Consider the following 25,674-nt stretch of genomic DNA (forward strand, 5'->3'; position numbering starts at 1 on the left):
TAGCAAAATTCCTTCCAAAATTAATTTAAGTTGCAAGAGTTGGAGGAAAATGGTAGAGTGAAAACAACCACAGAGGTAAACCAGTGATTGCCATGGTCTGACCACCGAATTTCCCTCTGGAAACACCTCCCGTTGGGAAGGAACCTTGTGCCTCACATAGGCCAGAGTTATTAGAAACAGAACTGGAAAGCAACACTGACTCCGTTTGCAGACTCGTTGCCCAAGTGCAGAGTCAGTTAGCATGGCTTAGAAACAAGGGATGGCAAACTGGTTTGGGAAAAAAATCAATTTGCCATCAGATTAGAAATCAACTGTAAACATGTTGAAGAATTCTGGGTTTTTTTTCACTACTGCTCTGCCTTTTCTTCACAATCTGTTGTGGTGTCAGACTTATTTTGACAATGCTTGTAGAACTTGTCATATTAACAAAGTTATCAAACAGAGCGAGCACATGCATAGCAACAGCTGTAGAGCAACAAGAGTCAAAATAACTGGCCATAGGTATTCAAAAGGAAATATCCACGCTGCAGTTGCACAAATCCAAAGTATCCCCAAGAAGTTTCTAGAGTACTTGTAGTTTTATTTAAATAGCAACAACCGCAGCTGCCCTTCAACCTGGAACAATCTACTCTAAACTTTGGAATGTAGGACAAAAATAAAAGGAACAAATTTAGCTTTTGTATATACATATAAGGATTTACTTTTGCTTTCACAGTGTAACTTGATTATTTCAGCTTTTGTGAAAGTGCTCCATAAAAAAGGGTATACACTAAATTCAATACAATGATGGGATTTATTCAATGTTATATAACAAAACCAGAAATACTTGTTTAAAAACAAAATAAACCCTATAATCCACTAAGACTGTAAATTGGTGGGGGAGGAACAATCTTTTCATTATTTGTGTCTACAGAGCTTAATACAATGAGGTCTCAGTTCTTCGCCAACATCTCTAGGTGTTAACACAATGCTATTAAATCTACTCAACAGCAAAAGATGCAGTCAGTGGATTTATGTGCCTCATTCCTTTGGAAATGTGTGAATCTAACAGAATAGTTTAATGGCCAGATTTTTCAGCTGCAATGTCTGGTTTTGCACGTACATCAGATAGTATGCATCTATTTATGCAAATCAGTGTTGGATTTATATGCACAAAATACACATGCCTGAGAACTCCTATTTCTGGAGTTGAGCTGCATTCAGAAAGGAAAAAGATCATATTTGGACGCGAGGGTCATGCTGGAGGAAAATAGCAGGAGCCATACTTAGCACTGGAAACTGCTGCTTTCCATTTTCGGTTTTCTGTGGAAACTAAACTGACCTGACTTTCGCTTTCTGGACCTGTTTTGATCTGCCTTTATTTTTACACCAGAAACCCAATAGTTTAGTGGAGTTAGCATTATCTGCTGCTGATGTGGACATGGACTAGGCCTGACGTGCCTATTTTCCTCTAAGAAACGAAGGTCCAGGCTCAGACTGCCTCATGGACACGGCTGAGGAGCTACTTCAGCCACTACCCAGTTTCCTACCTGATCCAAAAGCTGCTCTTCACCCCAATTTTTCTCTTCTCGGGGATGCACCTGCTGCACCCTCCCCTCTTCCTGCCCAAGGTTTGACTAAGACAAGCGCAGGACGTGAACCGGGGTGCTCATGGACCCAGAGCCCACCTGGACATCACCCCCAGCTCTTCAAACCCCCAGCCCCTCTGCCATCACCCCCACCAGAACTTTCCCACCCAAATAGGGTGATGTTCAGCAGAAACCTTTGCAGGCGAAGGAGCACGTCCCCATCATGGCAGGGATGTCATTTCCTCTGGTGTCATTTTTTTTTTCTCTGCAAGTATGATAGTTTTTCATCTCTGGATATATTAGATTTTTTTCTCCCTGATATGTTCATTTTCCCGGTGGATGCACAGCCTTTCCCTTGCCACCTGGGCTATGCCTCCCTCACCGGGTGTGCTCATCATCCCCTGGATGTATTTGCTTTTCCTGTGGACACACCAGTTTTTCCTCACTGGACACGCTTGTTTTTCAACTGAACATGTTATTTTTTTCCCCATGGGGTACATCCTTTTGCTGGATATACTATTTTTTCCCAGATATGCTACTTTTAGCGGACACGACCCTCCCCTGGATATGGTTTGTTTATATTTCTTTCCCTGAATATGTTCATTTTTCATCTTTGGACATGCAAGTTTGTTCTCTGCACAGACGAACTCCCGGGCTGCCCTGCACGACGGCAGATCCCCCTCCCCGCGGCGCTCCGCACGGTGCTGGGGTAGACGCCGTCGCCGCCGAACCCCCCCCACAGCTCCCCGCTGCGAGGCGGTGCCTGTCCCTTTAAGGCGGTGCCTGTCCCTTTAAGGCGGCGCGTGCCCGCGCGCCGCGGGGCTGGGGGGCGGGGCCTGGCGGCGGCGCGCGGCGGGTGCTTCACCTGCAGCCCAGAGCGAGCTGCGGGAGCGGGGCGGCAGCGACCCCGGCCCGGCAGTGCGCAGCGGGGCGGCCAGCGCCAGCCACCGCCCGCCGGGCGGGCCGGAGCCGCCGGGGCCATGAGGACCGGCTGGCGGGTGCTGCTGGTGCTCCTCCTTTCCGTCTGGGGCTCGGCGATGGTGGTAAGTGGGGTGCCCCGGGGGCGGCGGGCGGGCGGGCGGGCAGCACCCGCGGGGCTCCGCGCACCGCGGAGGTTCCGCCGCCGCGACCGCCGCCTGCGGGCACGGCAGCCGCGGCAACTTCGCGGTCCGCACGACCGGGGTGGGAGAGTGGGAGCGGAGCGGCGCCCCCGCAGCTGTCTGCCGCTTTCACCGGTTTCCCCCCTTTTTTAATTTAATCATCGTGATTGCTTTTAATTATTATTTCTTAGCGCGATCTAGCTGCAATCCAGCTCCCCAGCGATGCCGGCAAAACTTGCCCTCCGTGATGCGCGTTGCCAGATAAACTTCGGGGGTAGCGGCGCGTCCCGCGGCGGTTCCGCTGCGCCCGCGGAGCCCTGCGCGCCCCGGCGGAGCCTCCGCTGCCCGGCGCTGCCCGCTCCGCGCCAGCCGTCCCTGCTTTGCCGGCGCCGTGGCGGTGCCTTTAACTTTTATTTTTACAAGCCCGCAAGCACAGCGAGCGGGCCTGAACCGTGTTGGGGGCTGACCGTCTGAAAAGTTTGGGGTTTTTAGGTTTCGCCCTCCCCGCCCCTCAAATTAAGGGATTTCTGCAGGACATCAACAAATGCCTGAACGCGTGGCTGCAGTGTTACCGTGCGAGCCGAGCGGCTGCTGTATTTCGTGTTGGACTGGCTGCAGAAACAAGAGCCGCTTATTTTTCTGCCTGTATCCCCCTGTGCCAAGTTTAATCTGTGAAGATGTCCCGAGTCCGAGCCCTTGGAGGCTCGTGGCTGTGCAGAAGTAGCCCCGGTGCGCCCTCATCTAGCGAGCGCCGTTACAGTAATTGGGCGATTTCGCATTCAAAGCCTATTATCTTCAGTCAGACCCTTTGAAATGTTTCCTAATGGCAACATCTTGCCAGCAACGGTCAGAGTCCACAGAGCCGCTGCTTCCTTGCGCTTCCCATGCAGTAGCTGGCATCTGTCTCCCGAGCGTGATTTTTAGCAGAGTACCTTGGCTTGATTTCTGCTTACTAAGCTCATGCAAAAGGAACCGTGTCTCCTCTTCCCTGCGCTTTCTCTCTGTACTGCAGCATTGTCCGTGTCCAGGAGTGTTTGGGGAAGCCCGGGGGAGCTGTGCCGCTCTCCCCGGGGAGGCAGGTACGCGCTCGGAGTTGTGCTTTCTCAGGGAAATGACTCTCCAGGTGCCCTGGCTTCAGCCTGCGCTGCTGGGACTGGAGGCATGGGAGGCGCAGGCTGCATCGCTGAGTGATGCTCTGACTAGCCCTGCCAGCGGTGTTAGAAATCCCTTGCCACCAGCACTTGTTTGTGCATAAATCACCCGGCACTTGTTAAGGCATTAATCACTGGCTTATGTGCTTTTGGGGAGTTGGTTTGAGTTGGGGACTGGGACCCTCCTTTTTGGGGAGTGTGTACTCCATGCCAAGGAGCCTCGGCTGCCACAACCGGACTAGCCTGTCCCTGTGGCAGGGGCTGGTTCCTCACTGCGCAGTCCAGAGTTGCAGCAGGGCAGCTGAGTGTTTAGGTGGATGCTTCCCGCTGGATCCTGACACGTTGTGCATGGGGCTGTGCTATTCACTGACACTGTTAGATGTGTGATTGGGCATCCCCTCCATCCCTGCCATCCCCTCCATCTCCCCCCCCCCCCTACTGCTGGGGCAAGTGCAGAAGCCTCGGATGCTGCTGCAGGGTGAAGTGGGGGGGAAGGAGACTTTGGCTATGAGCTCTTGAGGCTGCTGTGAGCTGGGGTGTGTTTTCTACTCTTCCAGTCCTGTGGCTTGCTCAGTTTCTCAATAGCAAAACTCAGTGATTTGCATGTTGTAACATCAGGCCTTTGCGTGGCTCCGGTGGGAGCACAGCTCGCCTTGATGAATTGCTGCTCTTTGTTCCCTCCCCTCTTCTGACGGTGCCCAGTATCCCAGCCTTCCTACAAACAATGCTCTCTATTGTAGTCAGGCAACTATTTTCTGGCCCGTTTTATTTTTGCAGCTACAGTATGGACCCACTCCAACAGATAGGCACTTTAGCACAAGCGGTTTCTACTTGCATGCTGCTTTACTGTTCAGGTTTGCCTGTGCCTAAACACCCAGTCATTGGGTGCAAAACGTTTTCCTAAATGACAAAAGTCATGGTGTGTGTTCTCCTTGTTTTGTTTTTGCAGGCACACAATGGGGATCTTACAGTGAGACCCACATGCAAGCCTGGCTTTTCAGAAGAAGACTACACAGCGTTTGTCTCCCAAAACATCATGGAAGGGCAGAAGTTACTCAAAGGTAAGTGCAATAAAAAGCTTAATAGGTTCTGCAATAACTGTATTTTCAAGAGGTGAAAGGAGGCTTAAAGATGCTGGGTTTGATGGTGAAATTGTCTGCAGAATTATATTTGTAGGAGGATGAAACATTAAGTGGTTTACCTGCGCACAGTTTTGAATACAGATGAATCATTCAAAGTACGCGTGCCGGCTGCTTCAGGTGGATTGTTTGCCTATAGTATGTGAGGTCATCGCTTCACTTTTAAGTCTCCCACTCCCACCCCGTCTGAAGGAACTCTACATTTGATATTTTAGAAAGTATTCTTAATGTATGAAATTCGAAGATCCTTAAATTATCTCTGCTTTGAAATGCATGATAAAGCAGACGTTGTTGTTGGAAATGTGGTAAACAAGCCTACAGACATTCTGTTCACAAATGTGGCATTCATTTTCATTACTGCCCCACTGACAACATGAAAACACAGGCAAAAAGAAACTACCAATTAGCTTTATAGTAATTGCAGGATTATAACCACTTTTGTGGTTGTAAACTCTAAGACATCTTCGTAATCCAAATAACAATAGATTATCCTGTGTATTGATCTGTCTCCCTTTCAAGTTAAAAATAATTAAACTCTGTATTTGCATGATGCAGGAAATCATTGTTTTACTCCAAGAGAATTTTTGAAGATCAAAACCCACCCACCCCCCTTGGCAGCCCTCATTGAGTTAAATCACTGCCCATTGGTGGCTGCTATAGCAGTTCTAAATACATGAAATATTGTGGAAGTTGGGAGCATATCAGGGCTTGATGCTCTGCTCAAGGCTTTATAAACCCTTTGCTACTTTCTTCTGAGTACATTTACTCACATGCGTGTGTCTCTGCCAGAAAGCTGGGATTTCTGTCTTCCTCCAGAGCAAACACCTGCTCTGTTACTTTGATTTTTCTCGAAAGAAAAGCAGATTTGTCAGTATTTTTTCTGGCTTCAGCAGAATCCAAGACTGGACGTTTTTTCTCTACGTGAGTTGGCAATCAGTTTTATTTCTGAGTCCAGTTGTCTTAGTTTTGCTGTTCAGGAATTCTCTTGACTGGCCTGGCATCAATTAATAGACATTGGAGACTTTATTTTGAGTTTGAAATATAAACAAACAGAGATTCGACATAGACAAACCCAACAATATAGCACCACATGAAGAGACCAAGTACCAATTGTTTAAATATTTAGTTTTACACGTCTATCTGTGAACTGAGTAGATTTCATGCTACTTAGCTTTGCAAATTGTTTGATAAACAATGTCCTCCAAATACTAGACAAACATGCCATTAATATACTTGCTCTGAGGAGTATTTTTTTTTTTTTGCAGTTTAGTGCTTGATAAATTGTGCTGCCTGTTTATGTAGGTGGACAATAGGGATGGAGCAGAAAGTCTGTGTAGAGGAGTTAGCTGGTAATGACTTTTAAGAAACCACAGCGGCTGCCATTTCATTTCAGTTGCAACTGATATTTTTTAAATATGAAATTATATTTAGATAGGCTGTCAAGTTGATTTGAATTAAAATATATTTCTATTTAATTTTATCCTTTAGGGGCCAGTTGTAGTTTTACGTTAGTCATGGCAAACCTGCCTCTGATTTAGGGCTGAACTGGCCCTCACTTCATTATGTGTGGGTGCAGCACTTATAAGATTCATGTCCTGGTAACACTGTCATGAGTTATATGATTTGTAAGCATTTTATCAACTGAAGGAGAAAGAAAAATGTGCAAATGCTGTGTTTGCTAATAAGTGAACTATCATCTTTACACCTTTTAATCTACAGTCAAATACATGCTGCTGTTTATCATAGGAAACAAATTTATGTAATTAATTTGTACAATAATAGAGGAGAAAATCTGCTGCATAAAATTCTTCTTCATGCTTGTGTTGTTCTTTATATATACTCTAGCATGTAAAATTGGTAGTTTTCCAGTTTAGGTTTAATTTTACTTCCTAACACTTGATATGTCTGTAGCACAAAATGTTTATCTCTTCCTTCCATCTGGGTGAAGTATTGTACAGTAGTTCAGACCAAAAATGGGTTCAGATTGCTTACATTATCATGTTTGATAGATTGACATATGTACCGTTTCACACCATCTCACCACGCAAAGCTTTGCTGCCAGCTACCACCATCTTATTCATCAGCATTCAGTAATTCATCTTCAGGCCAAATGGGACTGCTTGCCTGAAGAAAGTTGGTGGGATTCACCTGTCAGTGCTGTCATGGAATTGAGGGGAGGAAAAGGTGTATATGTGGTTCAGATAGCTCTCGGGGGATTCCAGTGGGCAAACATAAAGTTTTTGTGTTGTGTGATCCTGACTTTGTCCTTAAGAAGGAGATGTGAGGAGTCCTGGGACAACTTGTCCTGCCCAAAGGGTTGTTCATCAGCAATCGGGAGGTTTGTGGACATCAGTAGAGGGGTGAACTTCAGCCGACGTTGGACATTTTAGTTGCTACGTGGTTCAGGAATAAGCTATGTGGCAATAAACCAAACATTTCTTTCTTAAGCTTTGTAACATCCAGCTCTCAAATGTCTGCAGCGTTACCAATGTGTCAAAATGAGTGTCTTTATAGTGTTCTAGGTTTGAATCAAGTTAAACAGATAATCACTGCCTATAATTGACTTATTCCAATGGAAATAGCTTAGCCTTAATTTGACAACAAGAGCTTTTACAGAGTCATTGTTTTATTATAAGTATGCCATAAGCTATTAACTACTACTTTGTGGTTCATCTTATTTGCCTGAGTCAGCTCTCAAAACATAGAGATTCTAGCAGCAGCTATTTGTTACACAGTAATTAACTTGTTTATGATAAATGGATGGGAGAAATGTCATGGCATTTTGGTTTATGTATAAATGAAAAGCATTTGCATTCTAAAAATTTCATGTTAATTAGACTTAAAATAGTTTTCCCCAATAGTGCCACAAATACCACACATTGCCCATCACTGCCAACATTGTAGCCTGATGATGAGGTATTGACTGAACTGATTTGCAGAGCCAGCGCCTCCCTCAGAAATGCCGTCCCTGCATCCCTTAATAAAGTTAGTGGAGTGTAATCTGTTAAATTTTTTTTGGTCTTTGTTTGCATGATAATAAACTTAGTCTTGATCACCGATGCATGATAATGTTTAAAATAGGATTGTTAACTATTTTCTTCTTTAGCCTAAGGAAAAAATCTCAAAGCTGCAGTATGGCAGAGGAGGATTACAGCATGGGTATCTTTTTCTCTTTGTTAATTATTAATGTTAACTTAAAATGGTGAGAACACTGGTTCTGAGGGCTGGGGAGCAATGACATGTTGTACTGCACTGGAAACAGTTCAGGACTGACTCAAGGAATCTGATCCCTTGTTATTAACTCACGTGTTTGGGAATGATGGTGGCCAGTGGACTTTTGGGGAAAGAGAGAAATAAGAAGTAGGATGCTAAAAGTGATATGCAATATGGTCTAAGGGGGGTGATGCTCTTGATAGTTGGTTTATGCTCTTTTGCATTTTTAAAAGATTTTTTGAAGATTTGTAATTAAAAAAGACTTTTTCTAAGTTAGACATTCAAGTTTTATTGGCATGCTGTGAGCCTGTGGCAACTGGTCGTGGGTGGAATGACATCGCGGTGTTAAGTGCGTTATTTTTCTAGCCTAGTACCATCACAGCTCTAGCAGGTCACCTCTCAGAAATACAGCTGAACAACCCGTAGCTTTCCCTACGATCAGGAGACAACGTAAGCAGTTGAGATGTGCAACCCCTTTTTTGTTTTTCTGTGCATCTCGTCATCTGCAGTGATTCATGTTTCTGCTGCCCATGCTAAATAGTGCCTGTACTGATGTAGGAGAACAACTTCACTTGTGTAGGCAGCTACGTTTGGGTAGAAGCACGTGGAAGAGCAGTTTATTTTCATACGGGAAGATGCGTAAACTGTGCCAGCATGTTCTGCTTTAAGCAAGTGTATGAAACCAAAGCTAGCCAAGCTTCATGCAAATGTCTTAAAACGTAATTGCTTCCATGCTAGGATTTTTACTAGTGCTATTTTTGATTAAAAACAAATACATAAAAACTTTACTGAAATACCTGTTTTTCGTAAGAATTCAGTATGGAGACCATCTCAAGTGTTTTAGAGGTAGAATGCTCTTGTTCGTGGTCAAATAGGTCCATTCTATTCAACCGTCATCACCTCCAACAGCAAAACTTAAGAAGGCTACAAATACTGTTTAGAAGAGTATAGAACAGATAGACCAAAAAATCCTAATGCTCCAGATCATCATGGAAGCAAACATTAAAAAAAGAGTGAGAACCTGAGTGTTTACAAACTATTTGAGTGTAGTTACTATTAATTCATGGAGTGGTAACTGTAGAGATATATACTACACCTGCTTTTGGAGGTAAATATACCATATTCTTGTGGTCAGGATAATACAGGAAATTGAATGTGGAGTGTGACATGTACTAACAGCTCTACTTGAAAATAATTGCACAGCCCCAAAATACTGCTGCATACGTGAAATTTGGCCCTTGTGAAAACATGAGAGAAATCTTTCAGGAAAAACACTAATGGCTTTGCTGAGTGCCTGGAGGGAAGGAGCGTGTCCCTGGGGTGACAAACAGCAGCCTAGCAAGTGAGTGTGTATCTGCAGCGCTGTACCACCCCAATGTGTCAGTTGGCTAATGGGGACATTCTGCCTGTCTATACATCTGGCTTCCTGCTTTTCCTGGGTCTAGAGTCCATAAAATACATAGGTACCTGGCCACTGTTAATTTTGGTAGGAGCTTGATTCCTACAGACGTGTGCAGGTCCAGCAGGTCCCTCTGCAGCGTGGTGGGGAGGATGCTCCTTCCTGCTGCCTGTGCAGGGTGCCCTTTGTGGTGTCCTATGGGTATCTTTTTCAGAAGCAAAGACAATGAGGAATTGGGATTTGCATTGGTGGGGCTTTTGAGCATCTCCTGCGGTTTGCTTGGTCCTGGCAGCAGGATGGGAGCAGAGCTGCAGCTGCTGAAACACCCAGCGCTGAGCTGCCCTGGGTTCAGGAGACAGGGAGACTTTTCCATTTGCGCTTTCATTATTTTCTGGTCTGTGATTCTGCATGAAAAGCAGTTACTGAAGTTATCGTACACATAATTAGCTTCACAGTTCTCTAATAAAATCTGAAAGTAGGCGGAAGTCCACCGGGAACCCAGAACTCTTTCCCTAACCTTTCTTCATTCCTTTCCGGGAGGAAAAAGACGCAGACAGACATCGGTTTTCTCTGTTAAGCTTGTACATGCTCCAGTGAAGCTGCCTCTTGGAAAACACTTCTCCCATTCCATGGGACAACTTATTTTAAAAGCAGCTTCTCTTGATGGGTATGTTGCAAATCAAAGCCATAATTTCAATCGTGAGTTCCAGGGGAGACCCCAGAAAGAGCTGCCGCAGACTGGGGACGTGCTGATGCATATTTAGTTTTAATGTTATTCTTCAGATCTAACTTCTGACAGAAAAATGATGTTTAAGATGACATTTTTATCTAAATAAAATTGCAGTTAATGAGACCGGAGTAGTCAATAACACTTTGTGGAGTTAATCCCTTTACGCTGTTTAATAACTGTATATATTGTTTTGTAGTTCAGAGCTTTGAACCATATTCCTCAAACCCAAGTAAAATTACTTTTTTCTGCGTTCTGGGGAGCTAACTGATTTTTATCAGAATAAATCTACTTCAACAACAAACTCGTAGCTTCTTCTGTGTGTGTGTGTGAGGAATTTATCTGTTAAAGAGTTGTGCTGCTTCAAAGTAGCCACTCAAAAAATACTAAGGAAGAAAATGAAACAACAACTTCTATTGAATAATTTATTCATTTGCTTATTTATGCTTAGGCTTTTAGGAAATAAGCCATGTCTGGAACAGTGTCAATTTCTTATTTATTGGGAAATGCCGGTTGTTTTGAACTCCAAACTTGATAAAGTTAGGTCTGTTAAGGTTAGAAAAATGTTAATTTCAAAGTAACTTCTGTGTTTGGAAACTGACTATTGCTGACAGAGCTCAGGAGCTGTGATCGCACAGAGCAGATGCTGAAAGCATTCTGGAAATGCTGGTTTGCATGTGGTAAATAAAAATTATTTATTCTAGCAGTGAAATATTTTCTTTCTTGATTTTAATTGACCTAATGCCAGTTCTCATTGCCTAATTTCATTGATATTTATGTGTAAGCCTCCTTCTGCCTTAATTTCTATGCTGGAAATAAGTATAATGTTTTTCTGGCAATATCTTATTTCATTGCAAACTGGGACTGGTGACGTACTTCATTTGACAGTAGCATGGGCCATGCGCATAGCTCACAGAATATTTTAGCAATATAGATAATACTTAAAAGTCTTATTTGAAGGGCAAGAAGAGATTAAAACTACAGAGGATAGGATTTCATTGGAAATCTGCTTCTTAATATTTTTTCATACAGTAGAATGAATTTAAATAACAGGGAAAGAAAGGAGTTTCTGTTCGGTTTGAGGTTACTGGTATATGCAGAACTGGTGCCAGTCCTGTATAAAACCTACTCTTATTTTTAGGCAAATGGAAATAATAAGAACTAAGACTGGAAAGCAGTGTTTGAAAAATAAAGACCAGTATTTGCTTCGGACAACTCCAGTTTGAAATGGATTGAGGGTTTTGAGATGAACCTGTGCTAGTATCTCCAGGACCTTGACCTTGGGCACTGCAGTAGGAATTTCTGCTGACTTGATGGACTCGATCCATGTCTGTTTTTGTATATTTAAACCTTTTCTTCCCCAGCCAGAGGTTCTGAAGAACAGTAAACTTCACATTCAGTTTTGGTGCTTAAATGATCCCCCCAATGTTGCTTTTTGAGGTGAAGCTCAGAAGTGTCCTTGGCCAGCGGTGCCATCAGAGGGTTTCCTTACTGCTCAGTGTACTGTGATATATTTGCTTTGATATTTTGTTTAAATATTTATTTATTGGTATTTCTGAAAGGTGAGGCTGAGAGAGCTGGGATTGTTTAGCCTGGAGAAGTTTTGGGGGGGATTTATCATGGTATATAAATACCTCATGGGAGGGTGTAGAGAAGATAGAGGCAGGCTCTTCTCGATGGTATGCAGAGAAAGGACACGGGGAAACGGGCACCAACTGAAATGCAGGAAATTCCACTTAAACATGGGAAGAAACCTTCAGTGTGAGGGTTATCAGACACTGCAGGAGGTTGTGGAGTCTCTGTTGGTGGAGATGCTCAGAACCCAACAGGACACAGTCCTGGACCTGGCTCTGGCTGAGCCTGTGCTGGATGAGGTGCTCTGCAGAGGTGCCTTCCAGCCCCCGCCATGGTCCTGTGAAACACTTAACAGGTGAATATATGAAAAGCAAGAGTGGTGAATTGAGCTTTTCTGCAAATACAGATCAAATAGGTTTAAATAAAAACGTTGCAACAGCCTGCAAAAAATGATCCTTGCAGGGAAATTGTGTTCCTGTAACTTCTTGCAAGCATAACCTCTAAAGAGAGAATAATTGAAACACCAGGGACCAGCATTCTGCTGTTTGCTTCCATTAATGTCCAGACTTAACTTAGGCATAGTTTGTCTTCTGGCATAAGGAAATGTTACACTTAAATTCAAAAAGCTCTTGGTTTCCTCTTTATTTTTAGTAGAATAAAAGGAGAACATATGGAGTTTCTGTTTTCCCAAAATATTTGTCATTAGTGCTGGCTGCTTTGCTTCTTCCAGCAGAATCTTTCCCAAGCGGCTTTTCTGTAATGTAGAAAAAAACAGTTGGGTTGAAGAAGATTTCTCTTTGCCATGGGCTTTATGATTTTTTTTTTCTTGCTTATATTCATTGTCCCTAATTTATTTATTAATTTTGAATTGCAATTACACAGAGGGAGAGGGAAGCTGCAAATGCTCTGGCATATGGGCTGCGCTGTCATTGCAAACAGCGACTTTGAGCCGCTCTTGCTGCCCCTGTGTATCATGACCCCGGGCTCCAGCGTCTCCCTTTGCCAGCCTGTTCAGATTCCCGCTTTCTGCTCCCTTCCAGTACAAAATTTTAATTATTTTTTGCCTTGCCCTCACAACTTTCCTGCCGCTGTTTCTTGCCATTTGCCGGCATTTTGTAATAGAGAGCCGGTGGCAGTAATTCAGCGCTCTGTGAGTTATGCTGTGCAATAGCTGCTGCTTGGGGGGGTCACATAAGCTACAACCTATTAACATTAGCATGGAAATAGCTGCCACGGTGTGGAACGCACAGTGGGAATGTTGGATGTTCCTCCAAGGACCCTGAAGACATGTATGGGCCACCCATGATGGAGGAAAAAAATAAATGCCCTTTCTACTTGAAATGAGCCAATCTGTGTGTTTCATTGATACCCAGAAGCACTGCAATCATTAAGGCTATTACTATGCCTATTATAAATCACAATTTTGTAGCAGTTCATAGATTAGTCATAAAAATTACTTTTAGTCTAAAATTTTGTTATACTGAGTTTGTCTAATAGCAATTCCAATCCTTATTAAATAAAATTGTCTTTAAAATAATTATGAATATAGCAATTATCCAAAGATGAATAGCCGAGATTACAAAAATTGTTCCATACAAAGCTATGTATCAGCCTGCTCTGTTGGTTTGTGTCTAGAGAATCATAAAAGGTCAGTGAAACAAGCATTTGTTACGTCACTGTTAAGCTGGAAAAGCATGTTGGGGTTATTGGTATATGAAGTGAAAACATATAGAAATGGGCTTGTGAAGATGTTGGAAAATAAAAAAAATGGTTGCACTTGAAGTCCAAATCAGGCCTAGTTTAAAGCATAAAATTTAATAACCGGTTTGTTCCTGCTCTAGTCAGTGGTGATTAATGGATAACTCTACAAATCAACCCTGAGGGTTCGTTATCTGCCCTATAGTTTCTTCTGGCCACACAGTTGGTTTTATTGAGGAGTCTCACCGACTGCACCCAGAGCTGTTTGTGATATTACCTGGACCTGCTCACGCTTGTTACAACCTGTTGGTTGGTGTTTCATGTGCTTGTGGAAAAACAGGGCTGGGAGAACTCGAGAGGACGCTTAATCCTTCCTCAAGGCACCAGCAGCTCCTTTGTAATAGGCTTGTCCCTGGTGTGGTCTCGATGGTCCAGTTGTAGGGACCACAGCCAATATATGACATTATATTGCTTTCCTTTCCTTCCCATTTAAGCTGGAGCTCTCTTGATGCAATTTAAACCTGTTGCTATTTGTCATAGACACAGAGAACAGTTGTTGCTTTTTTTTTTTTCCCCCGATGCACTTGACAAATATTTTTTTCGGCTTCTGTAGGCTGAGCTGCTCGTTTGTTCCCTTTCGTGTCTGAGCCCTTATCTTTGCCTCTAGCGTGGTGCCCCAAGCCGATGCGGCTGTGCCAGCCCTGTCTCGCAGTGCTGAGCAGACAGGGATCACTTTGCCTGGTTTGCAGGCAACGCTCCCGTTGATTTACCTAACGTGATAATGGCTTTTTTCCTTAACAGTATGACACTGTTGACTCATGTTCAGCTTGTGATCCAGTATAACCTCCCACATTGTTTTTTGAAGAACTGCTACCTACCCAGTCATTTTCTATAAGTGTAGTCGATGAATCCTGCTGAACTAGGTTACCTTGCTCTTCTATTGAATTACATCTTTTTTTTTTTTTTTATTGGCCTGTTCTGACTTGTTAGGATTGGGTTGAATTCTAATCTTGACCTCCAACAGAGCTGCAGTTGCATCCTGCTTTCGTGTCGTTTGCAGATGTAACAAACATATGTTGCGTTCCTTTATCTGTTCTGTTAATAAAAGCACAGAACAAAAGCAGTTCAGAACACACTGTCATGGAGCCCGTGTGATGGAGCCTTCTGCTTTGACCATGAACCGTTAAAACAGTTAGGTATTGCTCTGCCTGTTTTTATCATATCTCTATTATTCATAAAGATTATTAGAAGGCCCAGCCCTCACCTAAATATTTTGCTGTTCAGTGTCTCTGTTTAATTTTGCCCATCATGCCTGTGTGTTTGGTACCTGAAGAAAGGCAGACGTGCTGATCTCCGTGTCAGAAGAAGAGACTCCCTCTGCTGATAAGAACTCAGTCTGGAGCGTCTCACTTCACAGGGCGGAAGAGAGTGGGGCTAGTGGATTTCCAGATGGAAAATTATTTTTAGAATACTTTCCCCCCAGTGAAAGCGCTTCCCTGGGGAATCAGAAAAAGTCATCATTTCAGGTCCTGGATGCCTTGCTACTTGTCTTTCAGGAGCCTAATTATTGCTGGCTGGTTGCTTAGCTCCCTTAAAAACAGAAGGTTTACACAATTACACATGAAAGACAATTGTTTTGCTCATTTTTTGTGCCTGAATTATTTAAGCGATTTATTCTTTCACTTATTTATCTTTTCATGGGCTTCTGAACATATTTTAGTTGATTCAATGTCCTCCTTTGCCCCTCTGCAAAAGATAAAGAAATGTGGGTAAATGGTATTTAAAAAAGAAAAAGGATTTTTCACGTTGTTAGGGGTTTTTTTCTGTTCTGTGGAGAGAAAGGACATTTTGAAGATGAAGAAATATGTGTGCGGTTGCTTAGACAAAGGAGAAGCTATAGGTCATGGTGAGATTTGGTGTAATGAAATCTCCTTCAAGGATGGCAGCTATCACAAACGTTTAGGTTGTACCCAAACGTTTCCCTATACTGTGTTGAGACTACAAGAAGAGACTCATCAGATGTTTTGTGATCTCTAGGTTGCTAAACTCTAGATGCTTGTTCAAATAACTGAATAGTAGATTGATTATCTCTGTGCAAAGTTTACCAAAAGAGAGGGTTTGGGTTTTTTTTTTTGTTTGCCTGGAGTTTGAGACGCAAGAGTAATTGAAAATTAAAAGGCTGGTTACTGTACCCTGTAACAACCGGGCTGTTCCAGTCATACAGGATGGTTTTGATACCTCCTGATAAGAAGAAACTCAAGTAGAACGATTACATGGAGCAGTGGGCAGTTAGAAATGTTGAGTTTTGTGTCAGACATGAAATAAGGGTTTGATCCTATCCTGATCACTGAATACCTGTTGCATTTAGTCTTTGCAGGAATTTCTGAGAGCGGTGAATTAACTGTGGTGTTTTGGCAAAGCTCAGTGCAGACAATGCATTTCCCCGGAATGAGTTTTCCTGGTATTTTCAATAAAACAAAGATTTATTTTGCCTTTCTACTGTGAATTGAGGCATAATGTTGGCTGTATCCTGTTAAATAGCAGCAGAACTGAGCAATAGCGGCACAGCTGGTTTTACCTTTATAATAATATAGCGGGTTTCATTGCATGGGAAGACACAGTGATGAAGCAAAGTTCTGTTGATGCAGCAGTAACGTTCTTTGGTAACGCAAGTGAAAGAGAATGTGGAATGGGGTTACTTCTGGAAAAATAAAAATAGAAGATTAAAATGGAGTGGGTGGGAAGAAGAGATGTCGCATGTGGGTGCCTGGATGTTTTGCTCCCCCATGAAACTGTTGGGCAGTGTTGAGTCTGGACGATTCCAGAAGTGGTGTGTGTTGTGGAGACCTGAAAAGGGGGAGGAAAAAAAAAGGGAAATAAAAAAAAAAGATTTAAAAAAAAAAAAAAAGCGCTCAAGGTTATATACCAAAATCAGTAACACATACTCAAAAAAAGTCAATATCTGGTGAATGTCAATTAAGTACTTCCCCAGCTAATAAATAGCTTAGGAGGTATAAAATTTAATACTCCTAAAATTGCAGAAGCCTTTGAAGAACACTTTTAAATCAGACTCGTTGGAAGCAGGAGATTTAATGCTGACCTGTTCAGAGGTGAGTACTGAAAAAGATATGATGGAATGAGGTACATTTCTTGAATATAAAGGCATTTTGGCTTCAGCTTTTCTTGCGTGAGGTGCCTTTTGAAACACTTTAAGTTGTTGTGTAACACATTGCACCAGTAACCAGTGTCCTGTTTATTTATGAACCTAATTCCAAGTGTTTCCGAAGGCTCGGCTGGTTCGGGACTGGGTCACTGTGCCACAGAAATACTCCAAAGAGCAGCTGCAAGTAGTTTTTCACATGGCTTTTCCTGCAGGCTCTGCTCATGTTTGGTCTTAAAGCATAAATCTGTCACCTGTTTAAGGATTTCAAGCACCAGAACGATTCTCACTTTCCTTCTTTCCCCCATTATGGTCACCTATTGGAAACAAATGAGAGATGTGCACATTTCAGAGGGCAGTATTAGGCACACTCTGTCTTGAGCAAAGAGCTTTTTTTTTTTATTTTATTATGGAGCTTTCTTTGAGAGGTGAGCAGATAAGTAATGAAAACTGCTCTGAGGTTATCGAGACGTGATGTAGTTGTTATGAGTTTATTTGGAAACCAGAGCAAACCAAACTTTGCCCCGGTTGGCTTGATTCCTGACAAGCAGTACCCCCTGGCTTTTTTCAGTTATGTTTTTTTTTCCTAATCCCAATGGCATTCATTTTTTTTGGCACTTACAGTTAGGAGAAAAAAAAATGAAGTAATACATGGCATTTGTTTTGGCCCTTGTCGTGACTCATAAATAGGGATAACATCTGTGCTGATAGTTTTACATGATGGATAACCAGATTGAGTGAACAAAGTTTTCGTTTATTGCTGTTCTTTTGCCATTGTTATATTTAGGGATCTCCAGCATGAAGAGTGAAAGTATGTACTTGTGTGTGTTGCTCATGTATAGATCAGAATTTATATACGTCTTGTGAATTTTAATTTATCCACCGTATATTTTTGAACTAAAAATGGCTTATTGCCTTTCCCTGAGCTTTGCAAAACTTCTTCAGGATCCTTCCCAAATCTTAGTCTGTTGAAGACTCGTACTGCTGCCAAGTCTACAGCATTCTTTTAATTAAGACCAAAAAGAAAAGAGAAGCGAAGCTTCCAGTGGATGTAAATCCCTATAATCCTGAAATGATGTAAATCGGTGCGACTCCTGAAGTCATTGGAGCTATTCTGACTTACATCTCCTGAAAAATCTGGCACGTAATCTTCCTGCTGGTCTTTTCTTTTGCCCGATAGTCGCTGTGTGCGGAGCTGGCCCGGTGGACAAAGCGCTCTCTGAGCAGCCGATGGAGGGTGGCACGGCGTCCGGCTCTGCTGATTCAGCACCGCAGAGCCCATTTTCCTCATTTCTTTGTGAGCTCGATTAAATTACTCTGCAGGCTGGACCGGAGCCACAGGCCACAGTTTTGCAGCCTTCCAACATGGTCTCCCAGCCCATGGCATCTGAGAAGCCTGTAAAGCTCTTCTGCTCTGCTGCAAAAGGATTTTTTAGGTTTGGGATCTGGCTCTTTGTGAGGCGGACGCCAGCAGCACTGAAAATATTTTGATTGTCTAGTTGAGCTATAATGAAATGGGGTTCTGTTAATTGAAGGAAGGGGTATCATGGGGATCAGGTTAGTGTGAAAACTCCACTGTGTGTGTTTGTCATGGCAACGTTTATTTAGATTTGCCTTACAGAATTACAGGATAATAAATAATGAATTTAAGTTTTTAATGAATATAGCACTACAGTAGAACCAGTGAGGTGTCCTGCCTGAGTTCAGGCAGTTGGGCCATTAGAGCTCTTTGAGTGACTTAAACAAATTTGGGGAAATCCATTTCCTTTGTGTCTCAGTATATGGACATTTGTTTTCTATTCTGAGTGGGTTTGGAACTGAACCAAGGGGGTGAAGCAGTGGGATGCGCTTCGTGGCGAGCTGTGCCTTGTTCACATCCTACAGAACCAACAAGTGGGTTGTCTGTGACTACTATAATAGGCACATGGGTAGAGGAAAAAACATGTTTTTTGTTCGCTGACAGCTACTGGCTTTGTGTATTTAAAGAGCGCGGCCATCTCTGCTGTGCTTTTCAGTTGGGCTTCACGGTTGCAGCTCATAGCAAAAGCTGTCTGGGTTTCTTTGGCCGAGGGTGGAGGTTACTCTGATTTACCCTCTCCCCTCCAATGCTCATGATCCATCCAAAAAGGATTCTGGTGAATGGAGAAAGCAACACTGCTAATGAGGGGAGAAAAGGTCAAACAGATCAAAAAGTGTAATAATAGTCATCCTGCTTCCAGCATAGAGAACGGTCTAGGCTGATCATGTCAAAGCCAGGTGTTTGAGTGAAGTTGAAACCAGGCTTAAAGAATTTTCACAGTAAATTCAGAGGTTTTATCTTCTCCTTCTCCTGAGTGTCTCAGCCCGTTGTTTTCTCACTTTAAGGGACTCGTGTTACATCGGAAGGATGGGCACCCCATACATGTGGTTATCTATGAGTTCCCTTGTTGCTTTTCATCTTTATCTCTGTAGTTTAAAAAATAATTTTAAAAAAGCAACACCAAATAATACCTCCTGGTTTTAATACAAAGATGGATGTATTTTTACAATTAAAAAGTATTATTGAATCGAAACATTTTTCAAATAATTCCCTGAGTGTGATACAGAGGTGAAGCTCGTGTTGCTGGTTTCAGTGCCAAAACAAAAGTGAGCAGATTAGGAAAGTTGTTCTGAGCGGTTTGTTACATTTTCTGAGGCCTAGTACGGTCTCATGGTATTGGATGGCGCTGCCAAGCAAAGGGTTTATCTATTGATTTCTGAATGTATTGTGCTGTTAATCTAAAACTTCTTTCCCCAGTGGAATTTCTATTCAGAAGGCTCTAGCCAAGTTCTAGCAAGTTATTTGATTTGGGAAGTTTGAAAGAATAATGAAGGAAGGATTGATGCAGTTAGATTTTCATGAGCTCAGTCTTCTAGTAAAATATACAGACTTCTTCCTGCTGTATTTATCCGTGATGGTTTAGCTCATTATTTCGAAGGAAAGCAGAGTATGGAGATCACTTAAGTTTTACCGTCTGAGAATTTGCAATTATGAAACCTGTTCAGAGGAAAGCTATGAAAACAGTTTTGGTGATAAAACAAAATACAAACATTAATGAGTTAGTGCAGCTTTGTCCTTTCATAAATCTATCCTTCATTTCTTAGCGATGAGCCCTTTTCTACTAATTTTTAAACTATTAAAATTGAGTGCTAGAAATGCATAATTGTAATTTCCTAATAAGAAAAACGTGGCAAGGGAATTGCACAATGTGTGTGGAGGGGCTTTGCCACTCAGGTTTTTCCAGTATTCTTTAAGTATTTAAAGGAACTAAATCTTTTAAAAGAGCTACGGCAGGAGAGTAGATGGTGCTTTATGGACATTCTAGTTAATAAATACTCCTTTTTTCTGAGGACTGAACACGGGAATAAATGGTTCTGTCTTATGATAACAAACCAAAAAGTACTTTTTGCCTTCAAGTGGACTTATAATTCTTTGTCTGTTGTCTATAGTGCAGGTGTCAATGAAGTGGATGAGATGCAATTGGTAGTGAATTAAAAAAAAACCCAACCAGATATTTATGCCTTTTTGGGACTACAGTCAGTTGCTTTTAACTTCATGGTGCCCATGAGTGGTCCAATAACAGGTTTATATTATTTCATTAGGATGTTGTCAAATTGAATCAAGGAAGGTGGACTCATTTGAAGAGAGCTTCCTTGTGAGTGCCCCCTTTCTCTGGAGCATTGTAGTTTGTTAGAGATGATGATTATTCTTACCTCAGGTACACTTGTTGCTCTTATTTAGGCAAAAAATGCAGCTCTGGAGGTATGTGGTGAACCTGAGGCATTGTTTTATTGCATACCCAGGTGGTAAGCTGCAAGTTAAGAGTACACATGAAGAATTATCTGGATATGGGGAAAAGTGTTGTATTAACTATGCAGTTAGTCTTTGTCAGCAGCATTTATGGTCTCCTTAGTCCTTATGGTGAGTAACCTAGCAGAATTTATTGGTGAATAGTTCAGTTTGCTTAAATGGGCTGATTTTCTTGAGTAGGCAGAAATTACATCTTATTACATGTCTCAGATTTACTTTAAATGAAAGGCCAAATCCAGATTTGACTTGCTTTTCTTCCCAAACTCCTATTTAAGCACCGGGTGAATAGGACACATAGGATTTGGCTGAGTGAACTGTTGAGAGTAACTTAATTTACTGGAGCTGGGGTAAAGAGCTGCCAGCATTTAAGACTCTGCTAAAGATCCAAGCTTTTGAACCACATAGGAAAAAAGGGATGTTGGTTTTTTTTAATCCCCCATGCAGAAATAAGTGCTTTAGAATATCTGAAACATCCACCAGTATCATTTCACTACTGAGAATTGGGTAACTGTGTAAAATTATATTGACCTGAGGGGATTGAAATATAGAAGTGGCCATGCGCTTAACTGTGCAGGAATCAAACTGTTTTACTGATAACATTTTATTGATTCATCTTCTCTCGCTGTTACAAGTAGCCCGAAGCTTCGCAGAATGAGCTGGTGATGTTTTTGTGTTGTGGACGTCGCAGTATTGCAGCTCTTCGTAGGTATTGAAATTTTATATATGGGCCGAGAGCTCACGTAATTATTGTGATTTGTAATGACTGAGGCTGCAGATGGGGCTTCCCAGAGGTTTCATTTCAAGCCAGATAACTGGTAATTCCTCTTTTCTGTTTAAGAATCTGTTTGTCCCTCTTTTTGTCTGCAGCTGTTAAGGTTTCTTTCTGTGAAAAGCTGAACCGTATCTCTGGCTTAATGAAGATGCGTGAAATGATTGAAATTGCCCTAACAAGGCAAAGCTCTATATACAGAAGCAATGAAAATGTGTCATGCTGTTTGCAAGGGATACTTTGTCCTTTTCATAAAGGAACTGTAGTTTCTTAACATATTATAAAAAATAACAACAATAAAAAAAATCCATCATGTGACAAAGCTTTGAGAAAATGCATGGCTTAAAGACCACAATGGCCGATTGTGAGTTTAACCTGCATGTGTTGACTAATTAAATTCTTTTGAAGTAGCTAATTTCATGTATTTTATTTAATGAAGGCTTACTTAAGATTTTAATGATGTGGGTCTTTTCTGTTCAGTAGAATGCCGTATTGACTCATGACATATTTTTACACAGGCTTCATTCTGCCGTGAACAACAGTAGTTGAAAATGTGAGCGCTTGATAAAGTATCATTAAATTAGCTTATTGTATTTGCAGATTTTTATTACGCTACTTCACCGAGATATGAATTGATCGCGTTGTACTTGCTGGTTTTTAAAGGTGCAGCATTGTTATTGATTATGCTACTTTATCTCAAGTGCTCCATCAGCCTGCTGGCAGGCTTGTTCCCTCTACAGTTTTACAAAGTACTAGCCTTTGTGCATTATTTTTCTTTTTTTCGGAGTATTTAATGTGTGTGCATGTCTTTTTCTATTGTAACTCCACTGAAGGAGATTGTTTTGTGTTTGTACCATGCCCTCATGCACAGCAGTTCTGCTCCATCCCGGGGCTTTGGGAGAAGCAGTTGTTATCCTGCTCGGAGGTGCTGCCAAACGGGTCCCTGGTCCTGGGCTGATTTCCAGGGAATCCGTGAGATTTACTAACATCGAGGGCAAAATCAATCCTGCTCAAATTCTATAGCATTTGCCTTTGGAACAGTCAGTGTAATTCTGTGTAATGTGATGTATGCCACAAATGAAGTAGCAAAAACAAGAGCCTATATCTTGTGTAGTGAGAAGTTTCAGATATTTTTCTGTGTTAACTCGAATAGTGGATTTCTTCTATAAAGCTTGGAACGCTCAGACCTGTTTCAATACTAAATGTATTGGAAAAGGATTGCTGTCAGGGCTTGTCCATCTGATTAAATTCCCTTATTAGCACTGGAGCTGCAGTCTTCCAGGGAAGACATTAGATGAATAATCTTTCCAACTTAGCCAGGTTAAAACAAGATGGCCTTTAATCAGATGCTAAGCTAGAAGTCCAACAGCAAAATATGTAAGTGTTGCTCTAGTCACCCTTTTTGTGTGATCTGTGGTAATTCGATACATTCCTTAAATATAAATTGGTATTTCAGCTGTCTGTGAAATATTTTCAGACTTCAGTTATCATGAGTGCTTGATGCAGCGAGGGCTCTGTCACCTTCTGCTTCAGGCTCCCAACATTCCAGCGGTAATGTTGTTTATACATTAATACAGCTTATCGTGATTCATTTTGACATATGCTTAGCCAAATATAAGAAATTTTTTGTCATAAAGTCCTACGGATGCACAGAGGCTGTTTGTGGTCTCTCTTGGTGATCATCATCTTGTTATTAGAGAAGGGAGTTTGATGAAGAACCAAAACACTCAAATTTAAGTAAAAGCCCTGGTGTTATTTTTGAACAGGCAGAGGACTTGCCTTTGGAGGGAGCTACCAAGTGAAATGAAATACACTTTGACCCTTGAGCTTTGCAAATGGGGGTTGAGTGACTGCCAACAGATGTGCCTTAGCCCAGGATAATCTGTTGACCCTGTGGAATGTGTGAGGCTCTGAGAGCATCCAGAGCAGCGCTGGGGCCTCTCCCCTGCACGTCAGGGATGCTGCAGCTGGGAGTACCTTGTGTCCTGGAACAAACGGAAGAGAAACCTGTCCTTGCGGCAGAAGAAAGGTCCACACTACCTTGGGGTTGGTAATGGAAAACATTATGATACTCCTGAGCAATAGACGCTTAAAAATTGCCCAGAGTTTCAAGAAACAAAATATTTGTGGTAATTAGACTATTTGCCTGTCATCTTTATTCACTACTTTAAACAACAAACTGTCAAGTGAAATCAAAGTGCGGTAGAACGTATTTCTTAAGTCTCCTTGATCAAAGCTTATAGAAGGAGGGGAATACTGCTCGTAACTATTTCCTCAAATACAGATTTGAGAGATGTTCTCTCTTGTAGCATGAGGACTTTTGTATAATCTAGGTGGCAGTGAAGTGCTGATGAATGTCTTCCAGGTATTAGACATCCTGCTCCCTTTAGTGTACGTGTGATGATTTAGTGTTAGTTCTCTTAGGATGCGACAGAAGTTAATGTCTTCCAATGAAAAAAAACAAAAACAAAAAACCCTCAAACAACAACAATAAAACCAAACCAAACAAAAAAACCCTCTACAAATAACCCAAAAACCCCAACAAAACCAATCTGAAACAAACAACCCAAACAGAAAACCCCAACAAACACACACCACAAACTAAATGTGTATTGTTTTGTTGTTATATATTGACTAATACTGGTTCAGTGTGTCCTTGTCTTCCTCTGTATCTACCTGTTTTTTCTTAGACTGCAAATAATCTTTGAGATGGAGATCACAGTTTTCCTCACCTAATTTTATAGCATTGTGTGATCCTGGCTGTGTCAGGTCTCCTCGCTTGTGAATAATTAGTAAAACAAATAGGAGATGCCTTGGGGTAGCTGTTCAGTCTCCTGCTCGGATGTTCTTTTAGAGCAGGGTGATAAGGAAATCTGGAAGTTTTTGGTGTGTTATTTTTTGGTTTTGATGATTCTTGTTTTGTTTTTTTAATTTCTTCCTGATGTCTTTAAGGACATGTTTTTTTCAGAGAACGTGGTGAGGCAGAAGAAAGGCAATCAGGAGATTTGAATAACTGAGAAAGAGAGCTCTTCAAGATTGTCTGTGGATGGTAGAAAGTAATCAAATAAATGGAAGCAGAGCTGTATGCGAACCCAGGTTGGGGCACACGTGGCCCTTAGACCAGGACAGACAGAGCTGACTGTGATGTCCCAGAGGTCACCATGGCTGGTACCACAGCTCCCAAAGTTTCCCTTGTGTCACTTGTGTAGTCTCGAAGGAGGACCAGAAAATGCCAATGAAAACGTAAAGAAATCTCCCATAATTGTGACACAAGATAACCAGGAAATAATATAGTACAGCGCGAGAGCTCATGTGCTGTCAGGCCCAGATGTACATCTTACTCCATTCTCAGCTTAATAACTTGCACTGAAAATCTTCAGTCAGAAACCAGCTGATTTCTTTGTTTCTTTTCATTCTGCTTCTTCTAGATAAGGGAATGAAAGGATTACTTCATAGACGTGTAATTCAAATGTCGATGTTCTGGCTCATTACAGAAACCAGCACAGCCTACTAAAAAGAACAAAGCATCAGCATGATACCCCATCTGATCACCTACCCAGAGATACTTTTATCAGGCTTGGAAACCCCATTAGTCTGATTTCCTACGATGTGAATTCCTCACCTGTGCTTCTGTAGCTGCCTTATTTTGAATTCACAAGTCACAAATGCTCTGTTTCTGTACACGTTACTTTGAAGGGTGTTTTTAAAAATCCGTGTCCTTTAGTCCACTTCTCCTGCTGTGTCAGTGGTTGTGTTTACTTTTTAGATAAATAGATCAAATCACTTGGAAGAAGAGGGAGTGCGCCTGGTGTCTAAAATAAGTATTTAGGAGTGTATTTATTAATCTGTAAAGAATGAAGTTTCAAATTTGGATGCTTGAAGTGGCGTTGGACTGGCCAAAACTTGATTCTTAGATTCATCTTTTTAAACTTGTCTCCATTAAAAACTTCAGTTAAATGTCTTTCAAATGTGTGGATTTTCTCTTTCTCCCTTTGCTCTGCTACATAAATGCTTAGAGAAGGGGATGCACTTCTGCTCAAAGACATACCTAAAACCAGAGACCAGAGTGAGGAGGAAAACAGCAGAACTCAGCCAAGTGTCTGCTGGGTTTCAGTAATAGTTTAATTTCTTACTTTAACTTCTTTTCAGCAGTTGACTTTCTGTGACCTTAAAGGCAGCTCTTGCAGACTGAGCTTTCACTATTTCTGGGAGAAAAGTTATGTATTTTTTTACAGGTGTGTTTTACTACTGTACATGGGTCCCACTGAATTGGGAGGCTGAGGGCAGTGGCTGGAGGTTTTATTTAAGGATGGTAGTTGTGAGGTGGCACTTCTGCACAGTAAGTT

The 25,674-nt window shown here is 42.0% G+C and overlaps 1 protein-coding gene across 1 annotated transcript in view; it reads left to right on the forward strand.

The window, feature by feature from the left end:
- Nucleotides 1–2,548: 2,548 nt before the first annotated feature.
- CDH4 (cadherin 4) overlaps nt 2,549–25,674 on the forward strand; it is a gene marked incomplete at its 5' end in the record, with an annotated part of 425,947 nt that continues 402,821 nt past the window's right edge. The window contains 2 exons of the mRNA XM_080354410.1: nt 2,549–2,608; nt 4,769–4,880. Of these exons, the coding sequence (XP_080210536.1) occupies nt 2,549–2,608; nt 4,769–4,880 (172 nt within the window). The remainder of the gene's footprint in view (nt 2,609–4,768; nt 4,881–25,674) is intronic.

Source organism: Nesoenas mayeri (genome assembly GCF_963082525.1).
Source record: "Nesoenas mayeri genome assembly, chromosome: 16".
Taxonomy (NCBI): domain Eukaryota; kingdom Metazoa; phylum Chordata; class Aves; order Columbiformes; family Columbidae; genus Nesoenas; species Nesoenas mayeri.